This window comes from Camelus dromedarius, chromosome 15, assembly GCF_036321535.1.
Source record: "Camelus dromedarius isolate mCamDro1 chromosome 15, mCamDro1.pat, whole genome shotgun sequence".
Classification (NCBI taxonomy): domain Eukaryota; kingdom Metazoa; phylum Chordata; class Mammalia; order Artiodactyla; family Camelidae; genus Camelus; species Camelus dromedarius.
The window spans coordinates 33275532-33295833 of NC_087450.1; the positions used below are offsets into that span (position 1 = coordinate 33275532).

The following is a 20302-nucleotide window of genomic DNA, read 5'->3' on the forward strand; positions in this document are numbered from 1 at the left end:
GAAGTGTGGTTGACTTACAATGTTAGTTTCAGGTGTACAGCAACACGATTCAGTTATACATATACCTACATATATATTTATACATATGTTTTCAGATTCTTTTCCATTATAGGTTTTACAAGAAAATGAATATAATTCCCTATACTATACAGTAGGTCCTTGCTGTTTATCTGTTTTATAGTAATGTGTCTATGTTAATACCAAACTCCTAATTTATCCCTCCCCCTCTTCCCACTTTGGTAGCAGTAGTTTGTTTTCCATGTCCGTGAGTCTATGAAATTCCTTTTTAATGCAAGGTACCCAGGACGCCTGCCCTAGTCAGTCCCCCAGTGCTGCCGGTTTTATTCCTTCAGTGCTTCTCCAATGCATCTTCTCCCTGCCTCTTCCTGACTTTAGGTCCTCATCACCCTCATCATTTCTCTCTCAGACTACTGCAGTGGTTGTTCAGCTGGTCTCCCTGCCTCTAATATCACTCCCTCGGCAGTAAGAACATGTCAGTGAACATGTTCACTGACCCTGTTCTTAAAATAACCCCTGAGTGGCATCCCCTTGCCTGCAGAAGGATGTCCAAGCTCCTGTGCATGGCCTAGGAGGTTCTCCATGTCCCAGAAAGAGTGCTTCTCTGGCCTCATCTCCTGCTGTTCCCCACCTTGAGTTTTGTGCTGAGGTCAGACTGCCTGTAGTTCCCCACGTGGTCCTTTCTGTTTTATGCCTTCAAACCTTTGCTCTGCCTTTGGTGGTCCAACATAATCTCTCCTCTCTTCCCTTTTAAGACTCAGATGATCATTTCCACCACTGTAACAGAGTCACTTGGTCATTCATTTCTCTTTCTCAAACTAGACTATAAACTCCTTAAAGGCAATGTTCTTTTTTCACTTAGCACCCAGCTCATAGTAAGCAGGCAAGATTTTTTTATTAGAACTGAGAATGCAAAAAGATCTCAGCAAAAGGCAGACCATAAGACTTAACAGGGAGATAAAACTGAACAGGGATATGCTGGGGTTTAAAACGAACAAAGAAAAGGAGTCTTAATCTAAGTCCTGAGTACAAGGTGGGAGATGGATGACTCACCACCATCAGTAGACCGTGTAAAAAAAGAAAGGCCTGTGGTTTCCGTTGACTTTATGCTCCACATGAGTCAACAGTGTGATGCAACTCCAGGAACCTCGTGTCAGAACAGGGAAAGTAACAGTCCTGCTGGCCAGACCACGAGGGAGAGTCATGTTCCATTCTGTGGGGCCATGCCTGAAGAGGGGGTGAGGCATGTCCAAAGGAATGCAGCTTAGCATAGTGAGAGAGGGTGAACCCCATCATCTGGGGAATAGTTGAAGGAAGTAGGGTATTTCATCTAGAGGAGAGGGGGTATAATAGCTAGAATTCAAATGCCTAAAGCTGTACACCAGAAATTGACACATTGTAATTGACTATACTTCAATTTTTAAAAAATGCCTAAAGGGCTCATAGGGAACCTCAAAATGTAGAATTGGGCCACTGAGTGAAAACTCCAAAAAGAACTTTGTGACAGCTAGATCTGCTAATAATGAAATAGTCTGTCTTGTCAGCTCCAAGTCACTGTGCGGGTCAACCAAGAGCCTCTGAGAAGAGGTGCCAGATAGAGGATCTGAGCTCTTGAAGGAAGTTTGGAATAGATGTTCTTTTACCCTGCCCAACTTTGAGGCTTGAGGATTCAAGAGGTCACTGAGTTTATGTTTATGGAGTGTTAGGGAGGGGTGCTAGGAGCACATCTTCTGATAGGAGGGCCTTTTGTCGCCCTAAGGGAAAAATTATGAATTACCTAAATAGAAAGTACTTCTGAGCCAAAAGTCTGAATCTTTGTGGGCTAGTCACTTGTTACATGGTTCATATGATACCTACTCAGGAAGGACATCGGATAGTCCTACCCAGTGTATCCTGAGCCTTGCATGTTCCCCCATGTCCTTTTGTGGAACCATGAGTAAAATGATTACCTCTTTCTCTTTGCTTTTCTTGCTTTTTAGTTCTGGAGCATCTTGGCCTCTGGGAGGAAGTCAGAAGGATCATCTCAGGATCAGAGTTGATAACGGGATTCCCCTATACCTTCACAGCACCAGGCCTGCCCCAGTACCTCCAGAGCCTCACCAAACTGGCCATCGCTGCCATGTGGGCCGTGGCCACCCAGGCTGGAGAGCAGACTAGGGACGTTCCAGTCTCATTCTCTCAGCTTTTAGAGTCTTCCTTCCCTGAAGTCCGCCTGCTGACGCTGGAAGCCCTGTTGGAAAGGTTCTCGGCAACAGCCTCTGGATTAGGAGAGAAGAGACTGCTGCCCTTGCTGCAGAATATGGGAGGGACATTCTTGACGTTGGTTTTGAAGGAAAACCACCCGGAATGCCTCTGCAAGGTGAAGTCTCTGGTGTATGGTATCCTGACCGTCCCTTTCCACTCCCCACGTGCTTTGGTGAGCCCACTAGAGAGAGAAGCTCCTGAGACAGCATTGGATCTGGTGTTTCCAGGAGCAATAAGAAGGAGATTCAGCATCCTGAGGGCAAGGACTCTCTTGTGTGGCACTTGGCGTGGCTTCACGCGTAAAAGGGCGCTGAAGAAAGTGTTTGATGATAATGGTATTGATGACAGAGATTGAGAGAGTAAGCCATTCAGTGCCCAAGGAGACAGAGCATTGAAAATGGCTGTAGAATGGGCCAGAGGGTAATCTTTGCTGGTGTGGCTCTTTGGGGGCAGATGGTCACCTGGAAAGCATAATCAAAAGGAAAGGGCACTGACCTAGGAAGTTGGGCGTGTAGACTCTGCTCCCAGCGCATCTCTACTCCACCTGTCTTGGTCTCCCAAAGGTATTAAGGAGGAAGAAAGAACTCAGTGGGAGCTTTTCAAAAGATAGACTCTCTTATCAATACACATGATTATTTTATAGATTCTGGAAACTTTTTCCTGAAATGTTTGCTTGTTTGTTTTCCATTGATCTGATGCACACAGATACTGAGAATTCTCCATTGCATGGACCCCAGTGAGTGGCTTCCTCAGACAGAGCACTGTGTCCATCTAACCCCAAAGGAGTTCTTGATCTGGACGATGGATATTGCTTCCAATGAAAGGTTTGCCCCCAGTGTTTTCCTGTGCAAACTCTGTACAACACATGATCCTGTCAGTCAGTTATGTAATGAACTTGAGCACAGTCCTGGCCTAAGGACTCAGGTCCAGTATTTCTCTTAAGTCTCAGCCTATGTTCTAAGCCCAAGCAATAGACTGATGTCAGAGTTTCCCATTTATAACCAAAAGGTAATTGCTTCTGGAGGCGTTTGTACAGCCCCGAGGCAGAGATTTCCACCCATGTGGATTACAGACTATCTGCCAAAACCATCTGTATATAAAATGTTTGACTTTATTTTTTCATATTTATTTATTGAAGTGTAATTGACTTACAATATTATATTAGTTTCAGGGTGATTTTATGTTTTGTGTGTTTTTTGGCTGACTTTTCTAGGTCTGAAATTCAAAGTGAAGCTCTGAGACTTGCCTCCAAAGTGATCGCCTACCACATGCAGACGTGCGAGGAGGTGAGACTGATTCCCTCTGTTCTGGGGTTTCAGTGCTCTGATTTCCCTGGAAGGTTGTCAGTAAAAGAGAACCATCCCACTGGCAGTATCCCTGTGGCCTGTGTGTGCGTAGCTTCTTCAAAAGTATTGTTCGTGTTGATTTTTCACTTTGGGTATAACTTGGAAAGAATTTTCTGAGCCCTGTCTTTGGCATTTCTTTTCTCTTGTTTCTGGCACATCTCGTTAGAGTCCAAGAGGGTGGCACAACCTTCTTCCCCTCCCCCCACTCCACATACATACAGATACCTATGCCTAAACTCCTTGTTTTTTCCTATTTTTCTAGCTAGACTTTTTATTGAAAGAGGGAGTGAGCAAGTCACTAGGATTGCATCCTAGTCAACTAAGTGTGAAAATATATCACTAAGGCTTAAATATCGCCCCCAAACATGGCCCAGGTGGCTCTGCGTGGAGACCAGATGTGCCCCACCTGCCTTACATGTCTTTCGGGGTGAGGTGGAACTAAAGTCATCATCAGCTGCCTGGGAAGATGCCTTAAGACACAACCGTGCATACTTAAGGCATATGAGAAAGGGGCCACCATCAGAGAATTACTATAAGTAAAAGGCAATCAGTACCCCCAGTTAAATTACCTGAAGATCTTGGTTACACATCACCACCCTGTCACAGACAGTGGCATCATAACATTGCGGATTCTGATTCCTTTCGCTGAAGCAGCACTGAAAGAGGTACTAGAGATACGACGATGAACCAAACAGGGGTGGGGGGCAGTTTAATGAGAGAAAAGGAGCATCAGATCACTGTGTGACATGCTCTCGCAGAGAGGCGGCTATGGGAATCCAGAGGAGGGAGGGAGTGTTTGCAGAGCTGAGGAGGACTTCACAGAGGAGACTGTTAAGCTCAGAGAGCCTGGGGCTGGGCGGAGAGACGATCAGAGGATGAGAATTAAGCAGATACACAGCTTCCTTGGGTCTGTCATTCAGAGGCAGGCCAGGGGGCCCAAGCAGGTGGTCACAATGAGATACAAACAAACAAATAAAAAAGTCATGTATGTGTTTTGGGGAGGGCAGGAGGAGAGTCTGTTGGAAGGAAGAGGATTTGCTAAAAAACTACAGCTCAGAGGAGGAAAATACAAGCCTGAGAAAGTAGTCACAGGGCAGCCTAACAAGTCTGCCGGAAGACTTGTTCTTATCTAAAGCTGTTTTTAACCAGTTGTCATGTGCATCTTAAAGGCGCTGCTTGGTACTTGAATGAAGTGATATTTGAAGAAAATTGAGTTTTTCCAGGAGAGAAAAATTAATAAAACTGCAGAGAAACACATAAAAGACGTTCCCAGGAAAACCTGGGTTTTTTTATGCCTTAGAAGTCAGCAGCTTCCTCAAGATCTAAGATGCTGATCACTTTAGTTCCATAGATGCCCATCTATGATCAGAAGAGTCAATAGTCTCATTTTGAACATCTAAAGAGGCTCAGTTAATAAGGGAAGTAAAATATATTTGGAACAGTAATCCCCTTTCTAGAAAAAGTCCAAAACAAAACAAAAACACAGAGTTTAAAAGATGGAAACAACCCAAATGTCCATTAGTTGATGAACGGGCAAACAAAATACGGTATAATCTCAAGAATGGAATATTATTTAGCCATTAAAACTAGTGAAGTATGATACAGCCTACAGCATGGATGACCCTTGAAAACATGCTAAGTAAAAGAAGCCAGTCACAAAAGACCGCATATTGTATGGTTCAATTCAAATGAAATGTCCAGAATAGACAAATTCTTAAAGGCAGAAAGGAGATTAATGTTTAGGGCTGGGGGAGGGGGAGCCGACTGGATGGGGATGATAACTATTTTAAAATTGACTGTGGTGTTGGCGGTATACACATATCTGTGAATATACGAAAAAAAATCATTGAATTATGTATTTAAGTGGGTGAAATTATATGGTATGTGAATTATATCTCAATAAAGCTGTTCCTGTTAAAAAACAATAGGGCTTTGTTTAAACAATAATGTTAGTTAAGATACTGGTTTAAGTGTTGTAATGGAAACTCATAAATACTGCGGCTTAAACGAGGTAGAAGCAGTCCAGAGCAGATAGCGGCTTAACAGTGTTGGGCCCCCAAGCCCTTTTGCCTTGTTGTTCCGCTGTCCTCAACATAGCTTCCATCTTATCATCCCAGATGGTTGCTCCAGCTCCCGTCATTTTGTCCTTGTTCAGCTAGCAGGAAGGAGAAACCCAGGAAGTGAAGGTCACACCTATTTCCTCAGGCATGACCTGAAAGAGCCACGGATACCACTTTTAATGGCATCCCATTGGTCAGAACTTAATCACAAGTTACTCCCAAATGCAAGGGAGCCTGGGAAATGTAGTCTTTAGCTGAGTGCCCACATGCACAGGCAAAAATCCAGCATTTTGTTACTAAAGATAGAAGGAATATCTGGTTATCGGGGACGACAGCTATTATTTGCTGCATAGTCTTTCCCCAAAAGTTTTGTCTTTACTGAAGCTATCAAATACACCAGTGTTGTGATAACATGATTTGCCTCAGAAAAGACTCAAGGAACTTGCTCTCTAGTTATAGTGACTCTGTATTGCTGAAAAACAAGTCATATTTTCTCCCCTGGGCTTGTTTATTTCTCCCTAGTTGGGATGGAAAAGCAACTAATAAACCGTCGTTCCTTCCTCCTGCACAAGGAGCGAACGTGCGGATCCAGTGTGGTATGTGCAGCTCATCCCTAGTTCCGTGACTGCCCACAGTTGCATCTTCTGAACTGCTGTATGTATGTTTTATGTTTTTAGACCAGGGACTTGGTGGCCCCCACCCTGAAGCAGTGGGTTCAGTTGGTCGTCACTTCCTGTGGAGATCATCTTCCCAAGGAGTCCAGGCTGGCCACCGCTGAAGTTCTCACCAGCACCGCACCATTTTTCCTCACCCACCCCCGTCCCATTCTTGGTAAGTGTGCTGAGCCGAGGGTATGTCCATTCCACCAAATGCATTGAAAGCGTGAATATAGATGCTCTAGGTTAAAAAAGAAGGGAAGATGAAAGATGACAGGGCACACCAAAGCTTTTCATCTTCCAAAGATAGTTTCACCCTCTCAGTTCCTACTCTAATCACTTTTCACCAACAGCCTCTTAACTGGCCTCTTTTCTTTCAGTCTTGTGCCCCAAGCCATTCTCCATATGCTTCCAAAAGCCTCTCTCTGGTCTTTCTGAATTACAGATCTGAGCATTTCCCTCCACTGCTTAAAGCCTTTGAGTGCATTGCCATTGCCATCAGGATGGCATGACTCATAAGGCCCTTCTTCCTCTTCTGTGCCCCACCCTCTTGTCCCTCCTCATCGGCCACCACTCCCCATGCATCATCAGCAGGGAACAGTTCTCTAAACAAACTGCTGCTTGACTGACTTCTGTTTGTCTTCCAAGACTTGGTCTAACCATCACCTCTTCCAGGAAGCCTATTGCAGTGATCTTGGGGAGAAATCAGTGGGTCAGTGTGAAGCTGTGGCCTTGAGGAAGAAGAAAGGCCAGGCTCAAAGGCACTTAGGAAGAGTAGAATTAACAGGACTTGGTGTCGAGGTTCATTTAAAGGAACCTTCAAGGATGACTTCCAGGCTTCCCACTTAAGTGACTGGAAAGACTGCAGATTCCTTTCACTGAAATTAGCTTTAAGTTCAAGGTATCTTTGGGAAACAAAGGTAGAGCTATTTTGAAATCAAATGGATGTACAGATCCAGCCAAATTCTCCACCTGCATGTCTCTTTCCTCACTGCCACCCCCTGTCCTTCAAGAGTAATGATTAGGAAAGAGCATCGTATCAATGGTGTTTGAGAAAACCAAGCTTTAGGAAATCCGAAGGAATTGAAAATGCATAGGGGTTTTTGTCTTATTTTGTTTTGTTTTAACTTAAAAAAAAATTTTTTTTTAATTGTAGTGTTTTGTTTTAAGCCTAGAGTTCAATAGAATGAAAACCCAGGACCCAAAGCCATATCCTCACCCTGCCCTCTCCTGCCATCTTATCTCCCCATGTTATGGGCTGGGACTCTCTTCCATCCATCACCAGAATTCTGGTTTTGTTCTCTGTTTGCCCAGCCTCGGAGAATAAACCATGGTCCCTACATCCAAGAGCTTGCCGTGTAGTTGTGGAGAAAGGATTTACAGAATAAGGGAAATAATTGCTTTTTTAGATGGTAAGACTCAAAATTTTAGTGTTATCGGGGGGTCAGACCAATGAAGACAGTCATGAGACAGTCCCTGGATCTCTCTGCTGTTGTCTTTGATATCCTTTTAAATCTTCTAAGTGACTGCCAGGCACTTTTTTTCCACACCCAAAGGGGGACTGAAAGGGGACCTGCTACAATTGTGATTTGATCTTGGACCCAGAGGAATAAGAGCAAAGGTTTATAAACTTTGGTGAAGCCTCTCCAGGGAGGGTAATGTCATTTTGCAGCACATTTTCTGGGTGACTTTGGCTGCTCTAACCCAAGCTCATATCAGGCACATCTGCGTAGACTAATGTGGAATTTCTCAGTGAAACTGAGTCCTGGGCAAAAGCCATTGGCTCATCATTAATTGCTGGAGCTGGTTAGAGCATCACAGGCGGTGAGGAAGGAGGTTGGTGGCAGCTGATGGCCTTCAGGAGCAGTGGGTACAGGACTGAGAGGCAAAGGACATGAAAGTGCGTGGGGAGAAGTCAAGGTCAGAACAAAATCATTTAGAGGAAAAGAAAAATTGAAATGGACTAAAGAGGGAAGACTGAGGACCTTAGGGTTATCAGAAACTATTAAGAAAGGAAAATATTAAGCCCTAGAGAGTAATTAGAATGGAGACGTTCTGAAAGTCTGAGTAAAATTTAAAGCCAGATTTATAACAGACAAGAGAGAACAAACCCCAGAGGGAGCCACTAGTGTTCTTGGTATGACTGAAGTGTTGCTGTCTCTGATAGCAGGCTCTCCGTGGACGGATGAGGGAGAGGGAGGCTGAGGAGAGTTCCCAGGACAGGGTTGGTTCCCCATTGAAAGGCTAGGGGCGATGAGTGGGGGTCTTCCACGGTGTCCCATTGCACCCAGACAGCATGTGTCCTTCCTTTGAGGCCCTGCCCACCTCTCACCTCCCTCATGCAGTCGGCCTCCGTTAAACCATCCCCAGGGACCTTTTCCTGTGGCAGGTCACAGCCACACATTTCTGGCCCTGCCTTCTGCTTGAGTTGTGTGAGGTGTCCTTGATGTCCCTCTCAGTTGCTCAGGGCAGACACTGTTCCTGTTCAGTCATCCCCAGCAGCACCAAGCACAGGGACTGGCCAGGGTCCCTGCCCGGGGTAATGGCCATCAGATAGTGGCCCCATGTGGACGTGGACAGGCTGGCACCTTTATCGTGGATCTTTGCTTTTTTTCAATTTTTGCCTCCCTCCCATAATGCATGATCTTGATTGAAACTTGGCTTTCAGAATTTATAAGCTCAGTCACTCAAATCAACACTGGGTTAGTTTCCCCAAAGCACTCTTGATGCATAAAGTTTCATTCCTGAGAAGCATGAGTCATTGTGGACAGCTGGGCCTTAGTCAGCGAGGCCACACCTTCTAGGGGTACTGCCTGCAGCTAGTTGCCTCCAGAAGCCTTTCCCTTTCAAAAAGATGTTTCCAAACCTGCCCCCTTGGGCACTCTCTCTCCAGCCTTTATCTGACTCGCAGGTCTCCCTTTCTTGTAATATCCACAAAAAAAGGAATAGTTGTTGCTCATTAAATCCTGGATTTGAATCTGTATCTCTTCCTGCTTGTAAATTGCATCCTAGGTAATTTGAATTCCTCTTGACCTTCATAGGACTGCAGGATACACTTGCTCTCTGGAAGTGTGTCCTCACCCTCCTGCAGAGTGAGGAGCAAGTCATCAGAGATGCAGCCACAGAAACTGTCATGACTGCCTTGTCACAAGAAAACACCTGCCAGTCAACAGGTACCTTGTTCATAAATTCTCTTTTTTCGGTGCCTTATTGCTCTTGGACAGGGGTTGGCACACTTTTACAGTAAAGGGCTGGAGAGTGAATGTTTTAGGCTTCGTTAGCCATTCAATCTCTGTCTCAGCTCTGCCATTTTAAACAATAGGTAAATAAGTGGACATGACTGTGTTCCAATAAAACTTTATTTACAAAAGCAGACGGCTGCCCAGATTTGATCTGCAAGCCACAGTTCATTGACCCCTGCTCTAGGACATCATAGAGAAAAATTGTTTTCGAAGATAGAAATCTAATAAACAGTGCCTGATGTTAGTTACAGCGTCATCCTTTTAAAATCAGGCCAGGTCTTGATTATCTACATAGTTACATAATCCGGGAATCATAGAGCCATATTTGTGTTTCCTCCATGAGTTTCTACACGTGTCAGAAACAGGTGAGTATAAGTCAACTTTCTCCCCTTTGTGCCTTGGCTCTCTGTTTGGTGGTGAAGTTAACCCAGAGAGGAGGGGCGTGGAAAGAGGAGCAGCCTAGACAAGTAGTTCTGAGCTCACAGCCACTTGGCTGATGAGATGAGCTGTCCCAGCCCCAGGCCCTGGTTATTTGTGTGTGATGGCAGATGCTGTGGAAGCAAATGGGAACTCCCGGCTGCAGATGGAAAATGGGTGGCTGAGTGCAAGGGATGGGGCTCAGTGGAGTAGGAGCAAGGTCACACCTCCGGACAAGGGGCCATCTGGGAGGGTGACTGCTCTGGTGGACTTAGAGTCCCTGCACTTGGGGCTAGGTGTCAGGAATGATCTCTGGGTCAACCATCCCAAAGAGAAGTGAGAACACCATTTTGAGACAAGTAGTCACAGGCTGAGCCAAGAAGTTTACTTACTGGACAGCAGACTGGGAAGGGAAACAGCCAGACAGTGTTTGATTCTGGGCCCCTCTTCCCCATGGCTAGGGCTGTGGACCCTGAAAACTTCTCATGGAACGTGTGAACTTCCACATACCTGAGTCCCCTGTTGTAATGGTCCAGGTTCTCTTCTCTGCGTATATGGAGGAAGCTAGAGTTTTAATCATCTCCCAGTGATATGACTCCAGAGCGAGTTTAGCCAGGATCAGCTTTGCTTCTCAGTGGGAAAACATCCAGATTGGTGCTGCAAGTGATGTGCAAGCAGCCTTCTCCCCATCCCTGTCCCAAGCTGTCAAAGTTCCTGATACCCCAAATTCTGCCATTAGTGATTCATTCCTTTTTTCTGATTGTGCATTTTCCTTAGAGATACACACACAGCACACACAGCACACACAGCACACACAGCACCCAGCGAGGGCTCAGTATACATTTAGTGAACTCGAATACTCACTAGATTTCTACAGGACCCTCTCCGCCAAAAATGGGAAAGATCATTTCATGATGGAATTCATAAGTGGACCTCTTCCCTTCTAATCTATAAAGTTTTTGCCCTACTGCTTTTATCTGTTTCAGAATTTTTCCAGGTTAATTTATAGTAAAACTATATTAACATATTCTCTCTCCTTCTGGTTTGAATTTCTTTTCAAGAAATTGAAATCAATCATTATATACTGAGTGCCTTGTGTGTGTAAAGTTCCATATGTGAAAGCCTCTGCGGGAATAATTAATGTAAAAGGCCACTTACCTATCTTTGTAGTCCCCATCTTGGTCTATAACTGAGGATTTGAGGTGTGGAAAAAAACAAGAATTCTGTAACAGCTAAATGTTACCCTGGACTAGAACCTGTACTGGAAGGGTGAAAAGCCATACAGGAAATGATTAGAATAACTACTGAATATTGTCTGTAGGTTAAAATCAATATAAAATTTCCTGAATTTGATAACAGTACTGTGGTCTTGTAAGAGGGTATTTTTTTATTTTTAGGAAATACACAACCGAAATATTAAGGGAAAAAGAGGTACAACGCCTCCAAATTACTCTCAAATGGTTCAGAAAAAAATAAGACTATGTGCACATATAAATAGTAAACACAGATAGGGAGGTGCTAAACTTGCATCTTTTCTGTGTGTTTAAAATTATTTCAAAATAAAATGTTTTTTTAAAAAAATCCATTCCACGACTAGAAAAGACTAACATAATGTGTACTGATAGACCATCCGGCCCCAGTGTGACTCCTTTCCCCTGAATTATATGAAAGCATCCTGCCCCCGCCTTAAACTCATTCTGAGTGAATTTTTGCATCCGAAAAACCAAACCCAAGCTACATTCCTCAGATTTAGGAATCTCAGCAGTATGGTGTCACTGAGTGGGGACACTGGGTCAACGTGTCCCCGCATGTTCTCTGTTCTGCCTGATAGCAACTCGGAGACAGAGCCTCCGTAATACAGCGGGATTTTCTTAAGCAAAAAATGCACATCCTTCTGCCTTAGACTGAAAAGTAGCTGAGGACTGAGCATCACTCCTGATTTTTCACTTTAGTCAGAAGTTTAGCCAGCTGATTGATCAGATCAATATTGTCTTGTTTTGACATCTTGCAAGGATATCAAGCAGTTGATGGCAAGTTTCCACATTCCTCCAGCACACAGGAGTTTTGCAGAATACCCTACTAATGGTTTGCTCTTGGATGTTCCAAGTTCATTATTACTACTGAGTCTTGAATACTTTGAAAATACGTCATTAATTTTGTCCTCAAATCAGTGGTTTTAATAAGTGCCACAGTAAAATAATATTATTAAATTATGTTAATATTGAATGTCTTCTTTGAGAAGGCTAAATATTGTTAAATTAATTCTTACTCTTCCTCTAAGAAAGAAAGAAAACGTGAGAACACCTTGCCTCTGAGATCCCATCCTGTAAATGAGGGCTGGATATGGACAGAACAAGCTTTGTACTCATACTAACAGCCTGCTGGGGATGTGGAAGTTGGAGGTGCATTTTGACTGTGAGTTCTAGGGAGGTTCCCGAGAGTGGAGCTGGCCCAAAGGAAGGGATAAACAGCACGCAAATAAGAGTGTTGGGACACAGAAGGAAAAGCTGAAGCCAAATGCATAGTTGGGGGCAACTCAAGAGCTGACTGGGGAGCAGCAAGTTGATTTGTGTGGCCAGAACACAGGCTGAGGCCAGAGGAGCAGAGCAGGAGACAGAGCTAGAAAGGCAGGAGCAGCCACACTTGGGATGGTTTGAATGCCAAGCCAAGGACCCCCTCCTGTAGGTGAAGGGAGGCTGGAGTTGGTTTCAAATGGGGAGTAATACTGCCTGGAGCGTAGGTTGGAGGAGGGCTTTCTGATGGCAATGTGTGAGATGGATCAGGGCTGGAGGTGAGTCCCCCTGAGCTGCCATCAGCGGTGACGGGCTGGAGAGAGCACGGGGGCAGATCTAAGAGGATCTGGGTGCATGTGCTTGTGGGAGGTGGGAGAGAAGGGAAAGTGGAGATGACTTCAAGGTTGCAAACCTGTGAGACATCCAGGGGAAGCACCTGGACTTGCCTCTGGCACTGACATAGTGGTGGGGCTATTGCGTTCCAGGAAGTGAAACTACCAGGAATCGGGAAAGGCACTTGGAGGCCACAAGTCACCGTGATCTGGGACAGAGTATTCTTTAGGCCTTGGAGAGATCAGCAATGGAAAGTGAGAGGGCAAAGGGGACCTTTATCTGCTGGAGGAACAGAGTGAACTGTCCGCTCATTCCCGCCCTTTCCAGCACGCTGCCCAGTGCCCCTGGGAGCCCCGGCCCTCCTCCATCCGGCCAGCTGTTGGTGCCAGTGGCACTGGCTAGAGACCATCGAAGAAGAAGCCAGCATGAAACCAGTCACTTTGCACGCAGCTGACTTTCAGCAGAGATTTGTGGTGTGAATTAGTTCATGATTCTGGGAGGCCCGGAGGAAATAACTCAGTGTTAGGTAGCCCTCGTGAGGATGGATTTGCTCTTGACCTTCTCTGCCTGCTGAGTTCTTCTGCTGTCCTCCCACATGTGCTTCACCGCACGTGGTCACCTGGGAGGTGGAACTCAGAGCCTATGAACTACCCTCTGAGCACCCCCTGAGGCTCCCTCAGCTTTGAAGTATGACTTAAGGAAGCCACAGCATCGAGACCCTCCCCACCCCTTACCCAACCCCTCACACACACCAGTCGCGGGCACGCTAAGAGGAACAGAGGAAACGGCACATCTAAGACTCAAGAGGTGGGGCTTGAAATTCACAGCTGGGATGAGAAAGTGTATGGGCTGGACTTCAGGTGGGGCTTCACCTTTCTTCTGTCCCTGCTCTGACTTGACTTCAAGCCTTGAAATGCTCGGAAAGAGCTGTGGTTTCCAGAGCAGGAGACACTCGAGGCCATCAACTTGGCCGCTCCCACTTCCCTGGGCTTCCTTCCTGCATCTGCCCGAGCAGCTCACTCCTGTCTGTCTGTCTTACGCACTCACATATCAGAGTTCATTTGAACAAGGGCTTCCATGTGAGGCAAAAACCAAGCTGGACAGTATTTAAATTTTAATCACTAAATTTGTGTGATTCTTGAGGGAGGCAGACGGAGTTCTGGGTGGAAGCAGCAGAGGTACAAGCCCCTTTAGGAGGAGATAGAGGATGAAAGAACAGCTTTAACCTCCCCCCCCCAAATCTAGAAGATGGCTAGAATTCAACAATTCAGGGTTATTCTGTAGCCTTTCTTTTCTGTAGAATCTTTTGTCTCTTATATGGGGTCTTTGCTGGGTCTAACTTGATACCCTGGCCACAGACTTGAGGACTCCAGGACCAGAGGACAGGTGGCACAGACCCCAGAGTTCCCACAGGGATGGCTAGAGCTGGAGGCCCACGGATGGAACCCCACATGCTCACCCTGAAGAGGTGGGGACTCTGCGACCTGGAGGAGACGGGTGAGGGGTCAGGCAGGGGGCTGGCCTTCTGAAGCCCCCTCCTCGGGCTCCTTGCCCTCTCCAGTGCCAGCTCTCCCTCAGTCCTTCCTCGTCCAGCTTCAGCCAGGGTTTGCCCCCTGATTCAGGTGGCCTCCTCTCTTTCCCCGTTTCTGTGTATAAGATTCATAAAGTTTCTGATACCAACAGTTGCTTTAGTTGATGCAGGATAAGAAAGAGAATCCAGTTAACGAAGAATTTTAAGGGGCTCTAGACCTTAAACCCGTTGTCAGAATTTAAGTTCACAAAGGATGACTTCTTGGTAGAAACTTTTTTTTAAGCTATAATTGACATTTTTGTGGCATTTTATGGTAGAAACTTTCTTATGGAAAAAAACATAAAATTTAAGAAAGAAAGAGACATACAGAGCAGGAGAGAGAAGCAAGCACACATGCCCTCACACTTGTGAGTGATGAGTGGTTCTTCTCCTTGGAGTTCTGGCTCCAAGGAGTTCTGATCCCTCCCTCCCACCATGCCCCTCAGCTGCAAAAACTCCTATCTAACTAATGCTCATTCTGCCAAATACAGACGATTCGTGGTGACGCATTAAGTCCCACCTTCTCTGCAATGCCCCCGCCCTGCAGGGTCTCCCCTTTCTCTGAACCCCTGCAGCATTTGGTTATAAATAGCCCTTGATTTTTCTATTCTTTTATTATTTTCTCTTTCATATACTTGACTGAGTTTTATCTTCCCAGCTAGCCCATGGGCTTAGAGTCTGTCTCCTTGGTACACAGTGGGTGCTCAATCGGTGTTGACGGGCTGATCTTCCACCACCGTAGACCTCGTATCAGTCCTGAGGCCCCTAAGGAGCTTAGGGTAGTACCCTTTGAAACAGGAAAGCCCCAAAACAGGCAGACTGACCCTCCGTGCTAGAACAGACTAGGGGGCAAACAGGAGAGGCTGTCCTCCTGAGTGACGCGCCGTGGGATGAGAGTTAGCAGCCCTGCTGTACTGTTTGGCCCTTTCTGGCTCTTACCTCTCAAGTGTGAGCCTCAGGCTGCGGGGCCAGGGAGCCAGCGGGGGACTGTGGGGGCTGCGGGCCTGGGGAAACCAGGACACCCTGCAGGAGACCCTGTGCTCCGCGTGAGGACCTATGGAGACTCTGGAATAACAATGGACCTTAGCAGGGAGGTGGGAGAGTGGACATGGGAGCGGATGTAGAAAAACTGAGACTCAGAGGTCAGAGAAGGGACAGGAGGCAGGTGGCATTGTGGGGCCCAGTCGGAACAGTCCTGTAGCCCAGGGCAAAGTAATGAAGAAGAAAAGAGACAATACTGCTCTATTTTCCCAAAAATATGTCCCCCACCCCCGCCACCCACACACTCACACCACCCCTCACACACATACACACACGCCCCATCATCACCACACAGAGCCCGGGAGCCAGTGTTAGAGTGTGAACACACCTCACACGCTCCAGCCCTTGAGGAAGCAGGTGAGGGAGGTCGGGTCACTGTGACATTGCACAGCGGCCCCACAGTGACCTCCCAGTCAGCAAAGCCCCAGGCCTGTGGGACTTGGTGCTGAGTAACAGATGGTTCCACCCCCAGCACCTCTAGAGCTGCCCACCATGTCCTCCTGCCTACCCAGCCCCGTGCTCTTCCTGATTCCTGCAAGTTCACAGGGTTAGGTCCTGGAAAAAACATCCTCCGAGTATGGCCTCCCTCCTCCCCCTGCTCTCCAATAGCTTCTTTCCTAATCTCCTCAGATAACCTGTCTCCAAAGTGTCTTTTCTGTCCTGGTACGAGAATCTGGCCCCAGACTCCATTTTAGACAGCCTTTAAGCTCCATCAGTGTAATTTCATATGTATGTACCAAGTACCTTTTTCTGGAGAATAATGACCACCATGCTAGAATGTACCCTCATACTCACCCCTAGACCTGACCTAAATTCCCTTGGGAACAAGCTAAACTTACTTACCTCTCTCATTTCTTTGTGCCTGTTTTTAAATCTTAAACTGTTTTCTCACTCTTCCTCTCACTACTACCTAGATAAACCACAGCTTTTTCTTTTACTATTTAAGCAGAAGATGAAAAGTGGTGACATCAGGCAGATTCATTCATTCATTCAACAGACATTTACAAAGTGCCCATCCACAAGGCTTGTTTCATGTGCTGGTCCAAGCCGCCCTCATCTCTCATCTGGACTTCTCTGAAAACCTTCAGCCTGGTCTTCCTGCCTCTGCTCCTGTCTGCCTGCAACTCATTGTCCCTGTGACTATTAAACGGCCCTTCTTAGGGAAGAGATCAGATGATGCTGCTCCCCTGCTCAGAACTCTCCCTTGGCATCCCTTCTTTCTCAGAATAAAACCCAACTCCTAAGTAACAGGCAAAGCCCTCCCCGACCTCACCCCTGCCTCTCTCTCCAGCCTCATCTGCTACACCCCCTCCCTGTCTCTGTCTCAGCCCCAGCACTCCAGCTTCTCTGGGGTTCTGGAGCTCGCCAAAGTCATTCCAGCCTCCGGTCTCTGCACTAGCTATGCTGCTGCTTGAACTGGTCTCCCCGGTCCCTCTCTTGTCAATTTCATCTCAGAGAATGGGGGCCCCCTCCTCCTGGGTTCCTTATCTGGGTGTCTCTTCCCCACTGTGTAGGCCAGGGTGGGGTCAGGGGAAGGAGAACCTTTCCCGCTGGAGGCTCCTGCTGCATTTTACCTCTTTAGATGCTCACAGCCACTCCATGAGATATTGTACTGTCATCTCCATTTTAAATGTGGATAACCTGAAGTTCAGAGAGTGGAAGTAATGGACCCCAGGTCCCATGGAAAATATGCCTCGAGTCAGAACTGGAGCTCAGGTTCCTGGGGTGACAGAGGCTTAGCACTTTTAGCACCTCTTCTAAGACAGGAAAAGGAGTCTAAAGCCAGCCTCTAGGTTTGGAACCTGGGAGTTAATAGAAAGGGGACATTGGAGGTCTTCTAAACTCACTACTGTGTTTGAAAGGAAGACACCGGAATCATAACCCAAGAAAATGGATTGGGAACCCAGGAGCTCAGATACACAGAGCTTGTCCTGGGGACATGCAGCGGCCAGGGCGATTGCAGCCAGAGATGGCAGAAGGGTCTTTGAAGGCTGAATGTGTCCCCATTTCTCAGTCCTTCCCAGAGGAAGGGAAGCACACGACCTGAGGGCTTTAGACTAATTACAGATGTGGAAACTGCAGCCCAGGGAAGGTAAATGATTTCCCTGGTGTCACATAATTAGCGGGGAAATGAGGTCTAAAACACAGACCCCTTGAGACAGAACAGCGCTTCTCCCTACTGCTCCCCAAGCCTGAATTTACAGAAAGAAAGTGACAGAAAGGTAGAGTGCCCACTGAGAATAATCCAGACTTCTGGGTCAGAGAGAACCCATCGGGGGGGAGAGTGGTTCTGTGGGGTAAGGCAGAGGAAATGGAAGATTCCTTGAAGCTAGGACTTGGAGGAACTCCAGCATCACAGGGGAAGAACAGAGTGTTCTATGAAACCAGGCATCTCCCGGCAATAAAACCACACCCTGCAGTCAGCCTTGAGATTCCGCGGCCTTGCTCCCCCTGGGCCTTCTCCCAGGGCCATCTGGATATTCATCTGTATTGTCAGTAGGGTTCCGGAGGAGAAAGTACAAGAGGTTAGGAATTGCAATCCTCACTCCCAAGAAGACCTCTGGCATTGCCCAAGTGGAGGGCGAGGGGCGATGGCTGCTGAAGGAAGGCAGCTGAGCAGGAATCGCCCTTCCTATCAGTTGCTGCCCCAGGAAGCCTGAGCCCCTGACGTTCACCTGCGTCTCAGCTAGCGTCACCGGCCGCCGACCCACCTGATGTGCAGAAGCAGATACAAACTAATGCTCCCATCTTAAATCCAGGAGCAGGTGGCTACTGTCACAGAGTACCCAGGCTGGGCCTGGTTGCTAGGGTGATGGGGCTGTTTCCACGGCCTCCCAGTGACTAAGCCTCAGAGAGACAACAGGCTCCTCTCAAGGAAATGAGGGTCATCTTTGCAGCATTTTGCCTCCCCATTTGCTGCTCCTGAAAGCAGGCTCCCTGGGCCCAAGTTGACAGCCCCACGGATGACAATGAGCCCACAGTCTGGGGCCCAGGGCGCCTGGTCCTGATGTGGCTGCAAGGTTTCAGTGATCCTCATTCTGCTTATGGCCTGAACTCGCCTCTTCTGTGCTTTCCTTTCCGACCTCAGGAGCCTCCACTTTCCTCCATGGGCCTGTGGTGGGATGCAGTGTCAGGATGCAGGATTCCTCTCTGCACTAGTGCTAGCGGTCTTCCTTTTTGAACCTAAGCCAGTTTCAAGAGTTACGGTCACTTCTTTGTCAGGAATAACTAGAGGTGGACCCCCACCCCCATTCACCCCTGGGCTGGTTAGGGCGACAGCAGCATCCACCAGCCCCCCCAGCTTCAGGCCAGACTCAGAGTGCCCGTCCTGAGCACTCCCTCCGTCCACACCTGTCATCGGCCCTGACCCAGGCCCTTCCCACCCAGTTCACTCATCTGCAGACTCACCAGAGGACTGATCTTCCTCCAGCCCCAGCAACCAAATGATTGTCAAACCCAGATGGTCACAACATAGTCCTGCGGAGAAGTCACATCCGGCCCCCCGTAGGAGCCCCTCATACTTCAGCATCCTGCTGTTACCCCAGGAGACTTGAAGGGTGATGACAGAGACCTGTAAAGCCCTTGTCCTGCCTACGAAACCCTCCAGCTCTGTTCTCCAGTCTCTCAGCGTGATCGCCTGGGCTTCCTCCTTCCCACTGCTCTGCTTTGATTACAAGAATCCACAGAGCAGGAGCTGCTGTAGACGGAACAGAATGGGAGGTGACTCTGCTGGTGACAAGGCATCTTGGAGTATTTTTATCTCAGCACATAGGGTGTGTACCTTTAGATAAATGTGTAGGTTTTTGTGTTATAAATCTGTCTGCCTTTTCAGGGTGGCTCTCTGTAGAGAGTACACAGAATCAGTTTGGCTGGTAATGTGTAGATGAGTGTTGGGAGGAGAGTGGGATTTTAGGAGACATACTCTGGCCAGTTCACTGACATATGATGACTGGCATACAAAAGGCCTGTCCCTCTCAGTGTCTAAATGAGGAACTCCTCACTGTAGTTCAGTAACTCAGCTTTTCAAGAGTGATTTCTCGTGAGGCTCATCCACAGGGGCAAAGGCAGAGAGCATCAGGTGAGAATCTGAGCAAACATTGGCCTTGACAGCAGGTTGCCTCCTCTGTCTCTGTCTCCCTCTCTCTCTCACACACACACACACATGCATGCACGCACGCACGCACGCACATTCTGTCTCCCTCTCCCCTTCCCCCACCTCCAGCTGAAGTACTCAAGTTACTGGAGTACAATTAGGGATCTTAGTTTGGGGCATATCTTGAAATTGACTTTCTAAAGTATTTTCTTACGGTTTCAAGCGTGAAACAACTGGCGTTTTAGCCTGACTATAGATTTGGCACCTGTAACAGACCCAAATGAAAAGTGGCCAAAGCAAATTAGGGGCTTCTTTCTCCCGCCTCACCTGAAGGCTCAGTGGACTGCTGTGGTGGGCAGACCGCCAGGGACCCACGCCTTCTTTCCTGGTGCTCTGCTGTTTGCACTGGGCACCTTCCCTCTCACGGTCCGGGGGGGCAGTTCTGGCTCCCACTGCCACATCCACCATCCAGGGAGCAGGAGGCGGGAGGGAAAGCCCACCTGGGAGTTCCGTCCGCCACTTGCAGGGGCGTCTCATTGGCCAGGACTGAGTGGTGTGCCTGTGGCTCAGCGTAGGAGGCTGTGACGTGTGTACAGTTAGAAAGTGTATTTCTGTGGAAGGAGGGAGGAGTTGATTTGGGGAGATAGGACCTTCACATCTCGCCATTCCCCATCTTTCTGTTTTCATACAGGTGCTAATTACTGAGTTCCTGGAAAGTTCTGGCCATTTCCTAACAGCTAGGGACACCACGATAAGTAAGGTAGAGCCT

At 47.4% G+C, this 20302-nt stretch overlaps 1 protein-coding gene across 6 annotated transcripts in view; it reads left to right on the forward strand.

Moving 5' to 3' along the window:
- Positions 1–20302, forward strand: part of THADA (THADA armadillo repeat containing) — a 286630-nt gene that overhangs the window by 236349 nt on the left and 29979 nt on the right. For all 6 annotated transcript variants that reach the window (XM_010997148.3, XM_064494536.1, XM_064494535.1 and 3 more), the window contains 5 exons: positions 1998–2377; positions 2968–3086; positions 3476–3548; positions 6346–6499; positions 9366–9497. In XM_010997148.3, coding sequence (XP_010995450.2) covers positions 1998–2377; positions 2968–3086; positions 3476–3548; positions 6346–6499; positions 9366–9497 — 858 coding nt within the window. The remainder of the gene's footprint in view (positions 1–1997; positions 2378–2967; positions 3087–3475; positions 3549–6345; positions 6500–9365; positions 9498–20302) is intronic.